The sequence below is a fragment of the Ochotona princeps genome, chromosome 23, assembly GCF_030435755.1.
Source record: "Ochotona princeps isolate mOchPri1 chromosome 23, mOchPri1.hap1, whole genome shotgun sequence".
Classification (NCBI taxonomy): Eukaryota; Metazoa; Chordata; class Mammalia; order Lagomorpha; family Ochotonidae; genus Ochotona; species Ochotona princeps.
In genome coordinates this window covers 30162027-30180662 of record NC_080854.1, presented here as the reverse complement: position 1 = coordinate 30180662, position 18636 = coordinate 30162027, and the positions used below count along the sequence as shown (strand labels likewise).

Genomic DNA, 18636 nt, shown 5'->3' with positions numbered 1-18636 from the left:
TGCTAAGAAATAAAGCAGTTATCTTAAATAATAATCAGAGGTTATGTCAGACTTTCAAGATGTACATGGAAATTTGGAATCAAGTTCTATGTCTCATAACTTTCGGAAGCATCCTTGAACAATACTATAAAATTTAATATATTTTGGAAGAAAGGGCCAAGAAAATACATCGCACAGTAAACACGATGGCTACGAATAAATGTGCAGAAGTCGTTTTTTTTTTTCCAAAGTAAAAGGAAAAATGTTTAGGAAGTGTTGAAGGCAAAATGATCCCATTAGGAAAAGAGCAACAAATTAGCCCACAGAAAAAATAAGAAACAAGTGACGCTTATGATATGGAAGGACTTTGATAAACCCTTTCTTCCACTTCTTCCTTTGCTTGTACTTTTCCATCTATTTCTTTGAGAAAATTGATACGTGGGCATTTTCGGCTCTAAGTGACCCTGGGAGGTGGCAGGAATTCTATGTTGCTCTCACTGATTTTATCATAACAGTGTTCCTTCTAGCAACAGTGAGCTGGAGCACTATGACAATTCCAAATTTTACAAGAAAAACCTTCCTGCCTTTCATCCCACATTGGCCATGGCCACCAGACACCAGTGACAATCCTTTCCAGGAAACGCAGACATTCCTGCTTTGGAAGATATCTTGTTTTTTTAAGATTTATTTATTTTTGTTGCAAAGTTAGATATATAGAGAGAGGAGGAGAGACAGAAAGGAAGATCTTCCTTGCACTGATTCACTCCCCAAGTGGTCTCATCAGCTGGAGCTGAGCCCATCCAAAGCCAGGAGCCAGAAGTTTCTCCCGGGACCTCCCCCGTGGGTTCAGGGTCCCAAGGCGTTCGGCTGTCCTAGACCGCTTTCCCAGGCCACAAGCAGGGAGCTGGATGGGAAGTGGGGCTGCTGGGATCAGAACCGGTGCCAATATGGGACCCTGATGTGTTCAGGGCTAGGACTTCAGCTACTAGACCACCGCACTGGGCCCATGGAAGATATCTTTTGAAGGTATCTTAAAAAAAAAAAAGTGACCACGAACAAGTATGTACTACCCAAGGTTAATGTTCTCATCCTTTAACCCGTTTAGCAAGAAAGTGGTGGACATTTCAGGGACAGAACTGTGGAATGAACCAAGCTTTTGTTTTAAAAAATGTATTCAAAGTAAATACTTTTCTTTACCATCCAACGATTATAGGAGAGCTGACAGTAACAGTAACACGTACTGCTGTTTACATATATACAGCTTTGAAGTTTTCCAGAGAGTGAACATGTGTAAGAGTCTAATGGGCACACAAGCAACGGAGCCTCAAACCTTCACTTTAAACGCTGCATTTCAGTCGGGTCAACGCACCTGCCGCCCTCCCCCCATGCTCAGAACGTCCTTCCCATGTTGGCCCCTCCCCTGTCCGACGCTGTCACCCTGGAAACCAGTGCAGATCTCCGCCAACCTGAGCAGATGTCATGGCAGCCACCAAGAAAAGAGTTTTGGGGCCACTGGTGGGGGCAGTAGACCAGGGTACCAGCTCGACACGCTTTCTGGTTTTTAATTCAAAAACGGCAGAACTACTAAGTCATCACCAGGTAGAAATCAAGCAAGAATTTCCACGAGAAGGATGGGTGGAGCAAGACCCCAAAGAAATTCTACAGTCTGTCTACGAGTGTATAGAGAAAACGTGTGAGAAGCTCGGCCAGCTCAACATCGATGTTTCTAGCATAAAGGCTATTGGTGTCAGCAACCAGAGGGAAACCACTGTGGTCTGGGACAAGCTAACTGGAGAACCACTCTACAACGCCGTGGTATGGCTTGATCTAAGAACCCAGTCCATTGTTGAGAACCTTAGTAAAAGTGCTCCTGGAAATAATAAGTTCGTTAAGTCCAAGACAGGCCTTCCGTTGAGTACCTACTTCAGTGCAGTGAAGCTAAGATGGCTTCTGGACAATGTGAGGAAGGTTCAGCAGGCTGTTGAAGAAAAAAGAGCTCTTTTTGGCACCATTGATTCGTGGCTTATCTGGAGCTTGACGGGGGGCATCCATGGAGGTGTCCACTGCACAGATGTCACAAATGCCAGCAGGACGATGCTTTTCAACATCCATTCTTTACAGTGGGATGACGAGCTCTGTGAATTCTTCGAAATTCCGATGCAGATTCTCCCAGCAGTCCGGAGTTCTTCCGAGATCTATGGCCTCATGAAAGCTGGAACCTTAGAGGGTGTGCCAATATCTGGTTGTTTGGGGGACCAGTCTGCTGCTTTGGTGGGGCAAACGTGCTTCCAGGATGGTGAGGCTAAAAACACCTATGGGACAGGATGTTTCTTACTATGTAACACAGGTCCCAAGTGTGTATTTTCTGAACATGGCCTTCTGACAACAGTCGCTTACAAACTTGGCCGAGACAAGCCAGTGTGTTATGCACTAGAAGGATCTGTAGCGATAGCTGGTGCTCTCGTTCGATGGCTAAGAGACAATCTCGGAATAATTAAGCAAGCAGAAGAAATCGAACAACTCGCTAAGGAAGTAGGCACGTCTCATGGCTGCTATTTTGTCCCAGCATTTTCAGGGTTATATGCACCTTATTGGGAGCCCAGTGCAAGAGGGATAATCTGTGGACTCACTCAGCTCACGGACAAACGCCATATTGCTTTTGCTGCATTAGAAGCTGTTTGTTTCCAAACCCGAGAGATTTTGGATGCTATGAACCGCGACTGTGGAATTCCTCTGAGTCACTTACAGGTGGATGGAGGCATGACCAACAACACAATTCTGATGCAGCTCCAAGCAGACATCCTGTCCATCCCGGTAATCAAACCCTCCCTGGCTGAAACAACTGCTCTGGGAGCTGCCATGGCTGCGGGGGCTGCTGAGGGCGTTGCGGTTTGGAGCCTTCGACCTGAAGATGTATCTGTCGTTATGACGGAGCGGTTTGAACCGCAGGTCAACGCGGCGGACAGTGAAAGTCGTTATACTATGTGGAAGAAGGCGGTGACGAAATCTAGGGATTGGGCTACAATGGATTCTCCAGAAAGCGGTGACTCCAGTATTTTCGCTAGTTTGTCCTTGAGTTTTTTCATAGTGAGTAGTATGGTCATGTTAATTGGAGCGAGGTACATTACAGGTATCCCATAAGTAAAGGAACTCGGGAATTCTCAAGATTCGAGCGTTTTCTGTAGTGATCTGTAATCTGGTGATTCTGGTTTATATGATCACACCATGAATAGACTTGGATTTCATTTATAAGCTACTTGCTATATTACCTTCAAAGTAGATCAGTGGCTTGAAATAAAAATGAACCAGAAAAACACAGTGGAATCATCTTGTGATTTTTTAATAGGGTTAAATTAATCACTGTTATTAATATATTATAAACTATAGTTTTTTGAAATGAAACATATGGATGTCTTTTCTGTTTTGTGTTTAGTGATTGAGCCAAAATGAAGGGTTTTTATTTTTCCTTTTGGAATGAAGTAACAATAGTTTGGTTGATTCTATGTGTACCTCTTGTATGAAATTTTGCATAAATCTACTTATTTTATAAAAACCCAGAAGTCATCTTTTAAATAATTAATTCGGTCATCTTTTACATAATTAATTTTGTTTTAAATATTTGCAGAAACTGTCCAAACCTGCCTTCCACTATGGACCAATTTCTCAATATTCCATTTTACATGAATCTAAAGATTATTGATAAGTATGAATAAAAACACCACAAAACAATTTTGGTACTATCTTTCATACAGTAGTTTAGAAGTTCAATCCATTGTCTCTCCTCATGGAGCGGATTCAGAATTACTTGCTGAGGAAATCTTTAATATCTGCTGAGAAGTACTCCCTCGGCCCTGTTTGTGATACGGCTGAACAGCAGTGCACTCGGGGAGAAGTAATGCAGAGCCCTTTCAACTCCCATAAGAGGATTCAGCCATTCATGCAACAAATATTTATTGAGTGTCAACCATATGCCAAAAACACCCTTCAGGTTACTTAGATTATATCAGTGAATATGTGAACAAAAAAAGTTTGTCCTTGTGAGGCGCAGCAGAGCTGCTCAAAGTAAGGGCAAAGCACTGTTCACCCAAAGACTCCAAACACGTCCAATGTTTCCTGAAGCCTGTCTTAAGAGCATGATGCATCTGATCAAAGCATGGCAAAGAGAAACAGTTGTGCTAGTGTGTAAGGCTTTATGACAAAATAACACCAGCTGGACTTAGTCAACAACAGAAACATTGTTTTATGGTTTTGAAAGCTGTAAATCCAAGATCAAGGTGGCATTCGGGTTGGGGTTGTTTGTTTTTGGAAGTAGCCCCTTCAAGTGCCCACAAAATCTTCTCCCAGTGTTTCTTCATATCTTCCTTTGTGTATGTACAACTGTCTCTACAAATTCCACATTTTTATTAGGGGATTGGTCCTAGTGACCTGAGATCTACTTCAATTATATTTTAACGTGACTAATTATATTGGCAGTGACTTTACTTCACAATAAATTTATACTATGCTGTGTTGAGGGTTAAAACTTCAACATGTGCATTTTAGTGAGGCACGATTCAACATGTAAACCCGTTTACAGAATAAGAACTAAGAAAGATCACTTGAAAATTTCAGGTCTTTGTATTTAAAATATACAAGTTGGGGCCCGGCTCAGTAGCCTAGTTGCTAAAGTCCTGGGCTTGAACGTCCTGGGTGCCAGTTCTAATCCCAGTAGCCCCACTTCCCATCCAGCTTCCTGCTTATGGCCTGGGAAAGCAGTAGAGGACAGCCCAATGCCTTGGGACCCTGTATCCGAGTGGGAGATCCAGAAGAGGCTCCTGGCTCTTGGCTTTGGATTGGCTCAGCTCCAGCTGTTGCAGCTGCTTGGGAAGTGAATCAACAGATGGAAGATCCACCTCTCTGCCTCTCCTCCTCTCTGTACAGAAATCTTTAAAATATATATGTGTGTAATTTGTTATAGCCACCCTCTTTCTTATCGCAATCATTAAAAACAAAAATTCTTTGCAGATATTTTAACATGATAGCATTATATACACTTAATTAATTTAAGAAAAAACTGCTTATCATAATCACATTGATAAGCACCATATTTTGGGTCAATCATTAATTATACAATAGTGGATAATTGCAAATCTATGAAGATTCAGTGAAGATACATTGTAAAAGTGTCTATTTTTGGAATATTTGTACTTTCCGTGTTAACTGATATTGTGTACATACAGCAAATGTGATTCACAGAATTGAAACTGTCTGCCTTTTATCTTCTCGAAATTACAATTATGTAATTAATTTGACTGTGAGCTCTCTTAAATATAATATAGTAATTGCACACCAACTTTTATAACTTTCTATTATGTATCCTGTCATTGATAACTTTTTGTTCAGCATTTGCTATCTTGATAAAGTGTGTGCATGTCACATGATATTTTAGCTGTTCTCTGAAGACAGAATTTATAAATATTAAAATTATTCTAAATTTTAAAATATATGATTATACATTATCTGAAATTATAACATACAATTTAACATTCCTTGTATGATTCTTGTCAAATGTTTAAATTCAATAAGCATATAAATGGAAACTCATTTTTCATTTGTACATTATGAACATTTTATTTTACAACTAATTAAAAATATATTTGGTTGTTTCTATTGCAATGGTAGCTATAAAGAGAAAAGCAAAATTTAGAGAGAAAAAGCCTCTGTCTGCTGATTCACTCACTCCCTAAGTGGCCATAACAACCAGAGTTAAACTGATCTGAAGCCAGAAGCCAGGAGCTTCTTTGAGGTCTCCCATGGAGGTGCAGTGCCCCGAGGGCCCAGGCCATTCTCTGCTGCTTTCCCAGGACACATCACAGGCAGCTGGATGGGAAGTGGAGTAGCCAGGACACAAAAAGGCATCCCTATGGAATCCAGCCATGAGCTTATTGTGCCAGGTCCTCTGTAACTGCTTTTCTTTGTTGTGTTTTAAAAAAATTTACTTCACGCTTGTGATTACTTCTGTTGAAACCAATTGAATCCTGTATTCAGAATTGAGGTAGGTAATTACATCTGCACTCTTTCCTTAAAAGATATCACAGAAGCATTTGGAAAAGTACCTGCATCATTTTCAAAGTGTCACTTATCCAATACTTCTCCATTTGAGATCAATGAAATGGATTTGTCTATCATTCCAGTCTTTAAAGATTCTATCTACACTTGGGACTCAGAAGTTTTAAATTCAATATCACAGGTTCTTCCCCAGACAAGTGCCAGCAGGAATACTGCAGATACAGCCTCTGTATCACATTGTAAATTATATCCAACCAAACACAAATACTGCAATGAGAGTCACTTAGATGTACAGCAGTAGATACCACAACAGAAAAATGTGCCAGCTGTTAATATAGCTTAAGCAACTTTGGTTTAGCTTTTTATAATATGAAATAATACACACTTGCACGTTCAATGTAAAAATAAGAATACTCCTGTGTTTAGACTGAAAATGAACTTCTCTGCCCCCTAAGTTATTTACTCAAAGAAAGCTCAATAAGTTCCAACTGAAGCCAACGCATTTTACACAGAGTTTTCAATCAGGGAGTATGGTACAAACACGAAGATGCAGGCCCCTAGCTGTCTTACCATTTTGTGTTTCTTCTAGTGGGAGACTTAGGAGTGATGCGGATTCTGAGAGGACAAGGCTGGGGAATGTGACATCCAAAGACTACAACTATTAGCACAACTTGCACTGCAGACGCAATCCTACCGGCTGCAATGCCAACTCAGAATATTGCGCTGAAACACAGTACTGCACATGAATAATCGTTTTCATAGGAGCATGCTATTATTCTTATGCATTATGTTTTCTATATAAAACTGATTCAGTTTTCATTGAACTATTTCATTGAACTATTTATGCCACACGCAGAGATTTCCATGCCAAGAACAAGAAAGCAATGCAATTCATGCCTTTTAAGAAATATGTCTTGAAAACATATTGCATTGTAATAGAAAAACCTTTCAGATAATAGGAAAAATTGATTAGAATAACGTAATACTAACCTAGGTAGCTACATTTAAAACACAACATTTCATTCCTTTTACCTAAAGGACTTAGATTTATTTTTACATCTGTTGGAAGCAACTCTTTGCCTCACAAATGTGTGTGTTTGTGTGTTTAAGTGTCCAAGGCTTAAAAGTTGGTTGCGGATGCTTTTTACTTTTACACAAATCAGCTTCTTATTTCATCTCTGCAAAGGATGTAATATGTACCCTGCTAGTAAGCTGACTTACTCTGCTTGCCAGAGTTGTCATATTCTGAATGAAGACTTGAGACTGCTGGGTAAAGAGAAAGAACCTTATTATTCATGACAAGAAGCAGGAGCTCCTGGTTTGTGTTTACTTACCCCTCTTCTGGTCCTGGAGGGTTAGGGGTGGGTAGTTCAGAGCGATCCTGGGCACACATAGAGAGTTTCTGTCGTAACTATGGAATCCGGACTTAGGGACGTCCCAATATTGTCAAGCAGCCACCAGCATGCCTGCTGTAACTATTCCATCAGGGAGACTTCACCTTTACTGTAATGGAAGCAAAATCCCTGCTTCCGCTAGGCACACGTGCATCATCTCTACATTCCACAGCTGACTGTTAAAGAAATGTCCATGGAAAGAAGGTCAGCCACAAAACACACAGATCCTTTGTCTCAAAGATGAGCAGAATGCAAGAGATGCGTGGCAGACAGCTTTCCAGCACAGTTACCTGAGGTGAAAATGAAACAGCATTGGGATTTGCCACATGGTCTAGAAAAATGTATACTAGTATTACGCAAACTCAAAGAACACCCAATTTTTAAAATTTGGTTTAAGTTTTAGTTTATATTTAGATATGGCCGTGTGATCCTGCCTCTTGTCCTGTGGTGCTCTGAATGTGATGTGGTGCTTGCTGTTTCTGTTCTCTGTCCCCAGGGACCCTTCCTCCATGACTCTTCATGTGCCCAGCATTTCAAGAAACAGGGATAAGCCTTACGTAATGTCTCAGTCCTTCCAGAGCTCATCTCGGGCTTTTCTGGAAGAAAAACTGCAGACTTCCCTTGTGACCTCGAAGAACTTAATTTTGTGCACTCCAGTTCCCCCTGATTTATTTGTTTGTTCGCATAAAATATTTCTACAAGGACTCAAAAAGTTATAGTTGATCTGATATGAATCCCAATACTCCAAGTAAAATCTTTGTTTATGCCTGTTGCTTCAGCAACATTAAATATAGTGCCCCCATTCCTTCTAAAAAGTGTTCAGTTTGGTGGGTGCAGAGTCCAAACCCCCTGGGCCGCCCTCCACTGCTTTTCCAGGCCACAAGCAGGGAGCTGGATGGAAAGTGGAGCAGCCGGGACACAAATCAGTACCTGTAGAGGAACCCGACACATGCAAGACGAGGACTTAAGCCACTAGCCTACTGTGCTGGCCCTGAGATGTGAAATTTTCACAGACACTTTTATTCTACTAGTTATGAAAGGGTGATGTATACTATTCCAGGAGTTGCAGCCCTCCTGCCTGGTGTGTTTTCCGGGATTCTTGCTGTGTAAGTCTCCTTCCAGGTTTAGCTACTTGATAGATGATAACTAGCAACAGGTCCGACATACACCATCTTTAGTGCACAGGCAAGATATCAAAGGCTCTGACCTTTCTTCCCCTTTGTTGTTGGCCATACAACCAGTTTGTGCCTAATGGTCCATGGAATACACTTATTTGAATGTAACACAATTAGATATCAAGAAAATTATTGAGACAGAGGTAAATATATTTGAGCTCAAAGCAGCTGCCACCCATCTTTAGTTAACAGCTTTACAATTACATACAATGTCATCTGTGTCTTCTTACCATGGCCCTTTCAAATAACATATTCTAAACATGGGATGCTTTAATCAACAAATAATTTCATTAAAAGAATATGGAAGCTTGAAGAGTAAGTGCCTCAGATTTACTGTGTGGAATTTTTGCTATTAATTCTTTTGTGTTAGATTTATGGAAATAATAATTTTTATTTCATAGTTCATTTATACATTTTAATTTGCATATATTTCAGATGTTTAATTATCCTGATATTTAAATAGCAATTCAGAATTTTTATATCCCTACTTCATTTGGTTTTGGTTACATAATAATTTGGCCTTCATTACTAAATAATCTAGATATTATTAGTTCTTGATTGTGATTTGCCAATGACTTTGTAATTCTCTCTTACATGTTCTTGTACTTTCTGCACAGTTTTACACAGAAAGGAATTGGGGCCATTTGTGGAACTAACTATTCATCTTACATTTAGAGTGGGTAAGGGGTGGCGCTGCACTGTGGCAGCTGAAGCCGTCATGTGCAGCCCAGACATCCCTTATGGGCACCAGTTGCTGTCCTGACTGTTTGACTTCTGATCAAGCTCCCTGCTAATGAACCTGGCACAGCATCAAAAGATGATCCAAGTGTGTGGGGTCCTGCACTTGCATGAGAGATGTGGAAGTGCCTAGTCCTGGCTTTGATCTGTCCCAGCCTTGGCCATGGCTGACATTTATGGACTAAAATACCAGATGGGACATTTCTCTCTGTGTAGCTCTGCCTTTCAAATAAAATAAGTCTTTAAAAGTAAAAAGTAAATAAAAAGATTTTTTGTCTCTTTGTTACTTTGGAACCAGTCCTAGACACAGATTGATTGTGAACTATTGTGTGTATACATTTATATTATTGTGTATATACGTGTGTGTGTTTGAGAAAATGTCCTGGTATGTTTTACGCTCTGACAGTTCTATATTTTTCTGATGCTCAAAATAATTCTTATGTCTTTTGTATTCACCTGTTCCCTTGAATTGCCAATTATTATTTAAAGACTTCTTTCTTTTGCTAGGAAGTCAGATTTATAGAGAAGGAGAGATGCGCCAGGAGCCAGGAGCTTTTTCCAGGTCTCCCATGTGGGTGCAGGATCCCAAGGCCTTGGGCCAGCCTTGACTGCTTTCCCAGGGAGTTAGATGGGAAGCGGAGCAACCTGGACATGAACTGGCACCCACAAGGATCCTGGCGCATGCAAGTTAAGGACTTCAGTCACTAGGCTATCGTGCCAGGCTCATCACTTATTTTTTTCATGCTCTCCCAAGGACACACTGTAAAACTCATCAACATTCTGGTCACACTATCTAAATTATATTGTTTAATTAGAATGTAAAAACTTCCATAATATTTATCTCCCAAATAACTATTCTGTTCTTCATATTCATGAATTGTAATGTTTTCTATTAGATTGTTTTTTAAAATGTAATCAATCCTAGAGGCTTTTAGGACCTTTTATTGGCTTGCACATTTTTCGTAAATAAGTGTACAGGTATAGCATTTTACTGTACCTACTGGTTTCATCTATCGGAATAGTACTAGAGGACATTTAAAATGTGAATATTAAAGAGTTTATGAATGAGCTATTTCTTATATAAGCTTTTCTGAAGGTTAATTTTATTCTTTTCATGTTATTATATTTCTTAAGTATCCCATAACCTTGCTGTTATTACATGGAGAATTAAACTCATTAGGACAGGTATGGAAGAAGGTTTTCTCTGCATACGCGTATTGAGCAAGCCTTTATTTTCAAAATGTGACCTTCCAATGAGTACTTTATAGTACAATCAATTTGTGCCATAAAACTTGATGCCCAGGCAGGGGCAATAAAGGAAGGCTCCGTGGAGATCTCCTAGAGTCCCCTCAGTAAGGATCATGCCACTCAGTTGGCAAAATCTTTAGACTTCATCTAAAATCCAATATTGGGAAAAACCATTTTCCAAGCATTGATCAAAAGGAAAGCCTGGGAGTGGCCATTTCGCTTAATGGATAAGGCTTCCTATCCTGTCTGCATCGAATTACCTGGACTTGATGCCCAGCTTTGGCACCATAAGTTGAAGAATAGCCTATTGTTTTGTGCTGAGTGAGCCTGCTGCTGAAAAGGAAGCCTCATTAGCCTTAGGTTATTTATTTTTTCTAGATATGTTTATTTTATTGCAAAATCAGATGTATTTTTATTTTATTTTATATATTTTTCATTGCAAACTCAGAGAGGAGGAGAGACAGAGAGGAAGCTATTCTGTCTGTTGATTTACTTCCCAAGCAGCCACAACGGCCATAGCTGAGGCAATACAAAGCCAGGAGCCAGGAGTTTCTTTTGTGTCTCCCACACAGGTGCAGGATCCCAAAGGTTTAGGTCATCCTCGATTGCTTTCCCAGGCCACAAGCAGGGAGCTGGATAGTAAGTGGAGCCACTGGCATTCGAACTGGTGTCCATATGGGATCCTGGGGTATAGAAGTTGAGGATCTTGGCCGCTAGGGCAAGAACCCTAACCTTGGGTTTATATGTCTGTTTTCCTGTTAATTCTTTCTCTTGAAAAGAAGACAGCAAAACAACCAAAATCACAGTATTTGTCACGTTTGGGTCAATACAAAGAGTTCGCACATCAAAGGGCAAATTGTTTCACCTGCAGTATCTCAGACCTGTACTATCTCAGATATCCAGGGCTTGATCAAGTGTGCCAGATTAAGTGGTGCAGGGCTCAAGCAAGGCATCCAGACAGAAGTGGAAACTCTGCATAAGGTTATTATTATTTCTGCTTATAGTAAAAGAAAATAAAAAACTTTCAAACATACGTTCATAAAAGAAAGTAAAGTTATAAATCCACAGTTCTTGATATTTACATCAATGGTGCAGCCCCACTCTGTGTCTCTCAATCATAGGTATATTTAGCTTTATTTTCATTCATCTTGTATTTTAATGGTTTTGGATGTTTTTAATTCAATAACTAAATATGCAGCTGTAATGTCTACCATTCACTAAATCTCAGCTCGGCTTAGAAGAGAAATATCTCTGGCTCCAGCTTCAGCAGCAATTGGAAGCACTTGTTTAAAGTGCTGCTGATAAAGCTGGAAAAAAGGACTAAAAGCTGAAGCTTGAAGTGGAAACAGAACAGTGTCACTTCAAAAGGCAGGTGCTTTTTAAACACATTTAACATAAAATGCCATAGACACTCTTTAGCAACAAAATCCCCTCAGTTCACAAATTCATTCATTTACAATTACTCATTTTAGGAACGTAAGTTAACTGTTTCCAAATACAACAACGGGTAAACTCATACTCCTGTGATTATTTTTTTCCTTAGAATCTTTTTCATATACCATTATGACATGCACACAGGGTTTATATTTGTGCCTCATTTTTCTTATGCATTATAGTATGTGTTTACCAATAACTACATATGAATATTTCAAAAGGAAAATGTTATTGTAGTGATCATTAGTAATTGTGTGTGAGTGTGATGGACAGAATTACCTAAGTAATTGTGTCTAAATGGCGAATATAACTGAATGATTCATATATAATTTAGTATTGGACCAGTACTGTATTTTTAATATTTATTATCCTTCTACTGGAAATGATTTGGTAATTATGGTACATATATTAAGCCAACCTTGTGAAATAATCAAATTATGAGCCTATTTGTTTTCTAATGATTAAATTAGATAAAAGAGCAGAGAAATTATTCATATTCTAGAAGACAGAGGTTAATATTCAATTGGTTTGCTAATTTCAATTCTGTGGTGTGTTACAAAAGTCAAAATATTCCTCATTAAATAACATAATTGCGTCTATATTTATTTTTTACTTTATTTTAAAGGCAGAGAGAGAAAAGGAATGACTGAGAGGCAGGCAAGTGGAGAGAGATCAACAATTCTAGATAACCTAGATAGGTAGCAAAAAGTCTATAACGATGACAGAAACACGTAGTCCAACATATAACATTTTGGAATAGCTTCTAAACTGATTTGTGTATGTACCTCAGAATCTGCTCAGTCACACACTCACACACATACCCAAGTATAACCTGACCTGAAGTCCTGTAAGATGGTGAATTAGAATAATACAGAAACAGAAACACCAAATGCTGTACAATCTGCCTGATAAGTTCATAGAGAGTCCATCTGAATTCAGAACAGTTATGTTGGCAATGGGAAACTTCAGTAAGAGAGAGAGAGTGGGTAAACTTCACTAAAACACATTCAGACAGAAGATGCTATGGTGTCCCACAAGATACTACGGTGTCAGTATAGTTCATATTAATTTCTATAAACTGTATGAAAAACCGGAAGAGAGGAGTTATTAGATAAAAATGTAAAGAACAGGAAAGATTGGCTGCCTGTTTTGATTGGTCAACACTCTATATATTGAGTGTTTGAGTTATTGTGGTATACCTCAAGAATGTAAAACTATTACGTACTAATAAAATTAAGAAAAAAGATTCAAGTTAGTACTTATAACAGAAAGACTAATCTTTAATGTGTCTGTCACCTAGGACAAATAAGATCAAATACTGTCTACCAGGTATATTAGATTATAGCGGAATAATTTTCATCAAACTTTTATAAAATGTGCTTGCCAAATAGTGATCTTGATTCTCTTTCAAGTTTGTTAAGTCAGCATACTATCGTTTCCATTCTATGATAAATTAAGGCAGTAATTTCTAAACAGATCAAAGAAAATATTATGAAAATAAAACATCAAAAGGGCTAGGAGGAAAATGAAATGTAGGCCAGAAACTCAGTTAAAATTAGCATCTTAAGATTGCAAAACTGAAATCCTTTGTGGGAAAGAGCATATCCCACTCACCTGTGCTGCTGATTTCCTTTCCCAGGGAAAAGCTCGAGTTTGTCAGACCTCTGTGACTATTTTGGAAAACAAAATATCATTCACAGGAGCTCCACCTAGAACCTAAGAGCAAAATGATTGAACTCAGGAGATGATAAATTAGAATATTTACAGGTTACCTAGAATTCGTGTCACAGAGTATTTCCCTCAGGTGGGGTTTATTTTTAATTACTGTTAATAATAATTGTTGAGGAAGAAAATGATTACTGTCAGGGGAGAAAATGCATTGCAAATGGAAACCCTGAAACTTAATAGCTTTCTATTTCTGAAAAGTTTTTTATAAGTACATGAATATAGAAATATAGCTATCCATGAGCTACACTTAGAAGAAAAATATGACAAAATAGAAATAAATGCAGGCCAACTGAGAAGAAATATTTCTTGAAGTATGTCACATCACCAAACCATTGAATCTTTAGCATGTATGTGGGTCATTTTTGACATTATATTTGAATGTTAATGAATATATAATGAAACAGGAGGCTAGATGAGACTCCTTGTATAAATTATCAAAAAGTCATGATATTGTCATAAGTCTTCAAGTTGGTCTTTGGTATTTATATTTTTTTAGGTAAGATATTTTATGTTAAAAGATAATTATATAAAACACGTATTTATCCAATTAATCATAAATCTGTGCGAGAAGAGTGCAAAATAACATTTCTCTTACCAATTCATTTTTATTGGAATAAGATGAAAAAATATGTGGTTCTAATAATCAAATTTGAATTGTGTGTCACTTGCAGCCTTTTAAAGACGATTTCAAGATATGTTTGTGATTTTGGCCTATTCTAAAAATGATTCAAATAGTCATATTAAATGTTGGTAATCATAATGTAAGACTTTTCATTTAGTATACCTATTCTGACAGACAGACAGCAATGCAAAATGTCATTGTTAGAGAATTCTTACAATGCCCATTTTCCCATTGTCAAATTAAGCTGATGCCATTGGTTAAAGGATAAGTTCCATTCAAACATTCATTCCAGTTTCTCCAGTTTGCACAGTCATTTGGCCATGTGAACACCGTAACTTGCATTAAGTAACCCAGCTTTGCATTTTGCTTTATCATCGTCTTTGCTTCTGTCCTCTTTTCTCTGCAGTTCCCCTGGCCACTTCTATCATTCCCCCTAGCTATAAAACACATCAAGTGTGGTTCATTATGGACAGACTTTTAACATATTCTGTGATCCTTTGTAGTAATAATACCTCAGTCTGTGTTAGAAAAGGTCACACATTTTCCCTTATCTTTCATTTCTTGTAACTTTGAAAGTGTAGATTTTAACTCTCAAATGAAACTTTAATTTCATAGATAATGAGTTATCAGCAGGACTTACTTTTTTTTTCCCCCAAGCCAATTCAGTGTCTGGCATATTTTCTTACCTAACATCTATAAATAAAATATTTGCTCAATTTATTAATGTTGGAATGTATGAAATTTTGCTTAAAGCTAAGGTATTTGAAATGACATTTTGAAAATGCCAGTTAGATCACTTAGCGTAAGAGCCTGATTTTTTTTGAGACAGGAAAAATAGCTTTGATGGAATTATTAGAGTGACACTAACTATTATGGCCTATTTTCTTACAGTAAAAACTAGCATTCTCAGGGAGTAAGATGAAATCATAACATAAACATACACACACACACACACAGTAATCTATAAGTGGCACTTGCCTTTCTCATAGGTTGTAATTTCAAGAGGCCTTGAATGTCCATTTTCTCCATTTACTTTCACCTAAAAATTTAAAAAGAATTATTACTGAAATGTGTTTTGATGTTATTTTGGTGTTCATGAATGCAATCTTTCAGTTCAATAAACTCAAATTAGAAGATAAATGTAAGGAAGGAAGAAGAACCACTGCCTGAATTTTTCTTCAGCACATGCCTAGGTAGGGACAAACATTTAGATAAACTAGCAAAGTTGTATGTGGTATGCTCATGATTAATTCTGTATTTGTTGTTTTTGAAACAGTGATCAGGTTATATTCTGTTCTTACCTTCATAAGGTTGTGAGATACTTTGGGCTGTAATAGTTATGAAATTTCTAATCTGGTGTTGAAAATATATTTCACTTTTACAAAAGAAGTAGAAAATAAGAGTTCAAATAAGTTTATCACCTTCTATAATATTTAGTATATTTTATTTTTAAGGGTAACAAAAAAGAATTTGCATCAGGGTTATCCATCTGCTAAGAACTGTTTGTAGATTTATTCTATTTCTGAAATTGAATGCCAAGTAAGTCTGTTGAATAATATATCTAAGTATATTTCAGTTTGAATCACAGAAGTCAATCCTTTGGGACTCCAATTTGAGGAATAGCTAATCAAGAACTGTTCACAAAATATATATTAAAAAAATCCCTATAAATGTTGGAGTTAGTATGTCCTCACACTGTGCTCAATACACAGGGAGTTCCTGACTGCTCTGTAATGAGTCTGTCAAGATGTTCAATTTTCTAGACATGTTCCTAAAACCAAAAAAATTACAAGTCCACATGTGCATATATTTCTGTAAGAACAAACAGAGCAATGAAAAATTGTATATCAAGCTTCTGCCTTGCTGAAAATAGCGGACTCACTATTCCTCTCCCAACCTAACAAGATTTTGGGCAGAGTGAATGGTGCAACGGGTCTGTGTCCACATGCTGAGTCTCTAACTTGGGCATGAAGTCATCTCTATTACTGTCTGCTCATGCCTGCTCTAAGTGTGGTCACATAAGTGGATCAGTTTCAAGAAAATGACATCTTTGAAGATTAGACTGGGGCTAGGTACAAAACAAAAGCCATAAATAAATTTGTAGTTGAATCTATTTGTAGGAAAATATCTAATACATTTTTTAAATCCAAGACCTATTTAAAGCGCATCAAAATCCAAATCCTTATTTTAAAAAGTCTTATTTTTTAAATCCAAATATTCTTCAACAAGATACATGCTTGCATGCATGTGTATATTTCTCATAAGTTCTTTTTTGCATCATATTATAGGAAAGTCACAATATTTTCTTTTCTTACAGACATTGTTTTATCCACTTCCTTAAATCTGCATGGATCTGCAGAAGAAGAATTTTTTGACAATAGCTCCTTATTAATATTTTTACAAAATGATTAATTTTTCAGTATTTAAAAGATTTTTAATTAGTAAATTCCAAGAGGTATGTTGAATAAAATACTGTCATGCTATTAATATTTCATTTTGTTTAGTACTTATCATTATGAAAGCAGTATTTTTGTGTCTAAAATATCAGCAATGTCTTCCAAAAAATACTGAAGTATATGGTGAGTTCATAACTGTTTATTATTTATGGCAAGTGAAAACTAATCACTAAACTCTAAGGATTTACACAGAGCTCTTGGTTCATTAAGTTCTTTGAGAATTTTAATACTGTTTAACAAGAGCCTAAAGTATGGAGTCTTCATTTGATCAAATCATTAAAACTTTCATGATAAAATAAAAGAATAAAAAAGTAAAATTCAATCCATACTTATCACAATGAGTTTATGGTTAAGCTTCACCATTGATAGAAAAAAAATAATAATTGAAATGTTTCCATTAACTCAATCTTAAATGTCAAAATGGAAACATATTATTTCCAAACTTAAGAAGCTCCATTTTTCAGACTCAGTACCAGATGCTCAGAAGTAATCCATTATTGTTATAATTTGTAGTCCATGTTAGCTAGCTCTGGGGAGCTTTATCATATAAAATTAAGGAAACATTTTGTTCTCAGATTATGCAATTTGTATTTGTGTAAATGGTCAACGTATCCATAGATTAAAAATAAATAAAACAAGGAAAATTTTTCTAAACTGTAAATCTAAAAGCTTATTGGGTTTCCAAACCCTGAACTTCGTGGTCTTTACTACACAGGAAAATTAAATCACACTGGTACACAGTTGTTCACTAAGGTTTGCTTTCCTGTTGGTGCAAAGGTCGCCCACCGTACTCATCACATCACTTTACAAAGAGGTTATTCCCCAAACCTCTGTCTTTTGTTTCAGCTTAACATCAAAATACATACCACTATAATGTAGAAAAAAAAGAGAGAGAGAAAACAGAAAGAAAAAGCAGCATCTGAAAGCTATCATGTAGTAAAAGTCTAGTTACATTTTATTCCTCAGGCTTAAAATACAAATTGAGAATTATTCAAATTGAACTCATTTGCTTTCCATACCTTAATTTTGCTATATAATATCACAGGGAAGTGGCAAACAGAGGCAAGGTTCAAAATTTTCCACAAGGGCAGAATCAGACAGAAATTGTCGCTCCACTTTTAGGGACAGAAGATTGTGATGAATTTTGAAAGCAACGGAAAAACTACCTTTTCAACTTTATTTTGTGGAGACTTAGGTCACAGTATTTTTGAAATTGGTAGAGGGGATTATTTTCAAAAAATAGCATTATTTTTTATGCACTGTTGTTTCAAGTAAATAGAATTAACAACAAAGTATTATCTAAAACAATTTGGAAAATAAAAGCCCCAAGGAATCTTAAGAAAATTAGCTTTCTTAGGAAAATGTAAAATGACTTGTGCATATTATGTACTTAAACAATATCTTCACTTTTGATGGTTTGTGAAAATCTTATATTTTATGTAAAATGCATATAAATATGTATTTATTGGCTAATGTAATTATAAAAATTAGGTGTCTGAAAATCTTCATATAATAGAATATGCTGCAATCGGTAAAGTACTTTTACAGGTGCTTATTAAATCCTTACAATATCCTTGGGAAGCGGGCAGGAAAACCATTGCTGTTTCCATGGGGAGGTTTTGCACTCAAAACTTAAGAGACCTTTGGAAACACATCCAAGAATATTAAATGTAAATTACCTATTATTTTACTCAGAGCCCCACACATTTTGCTTACACACCAAACATGTAAAGATAAATCTGCTAGAGGTTAAGTGTCTGGCCATGAGTAAAGGACAGCAGCAAGCCAAGGACACGTGTGCCAAGCCGAGTTAG

At 37.1% G+C, this 18636-nt stretch overlaps 1 protein-coding gene across 1 annotated transcript; it reads left to right on the top strand.

Annotated features, from left to right (window-relative positions):
- The first annotated feature begins 1409 nt into the window (after positions 1-1409).
- LOC101526556 (glycerol kinase-like) lies at positions 1410-3297 on the top strand. Its single transcript, XM_036493768.2, has one exon. The coding sequence runs from the start codon at positions 1459-1461 to the stop codon at positions 3118-3120; it is 1662 nt and encodes a 553-aa protein (XP_036349661.2). The 5' UTR covers positions 1410-1458; the 3' UTR covers positions 3121-3297.
- Positions 3298-18636: the final 15339 nt, after the last annotated feature.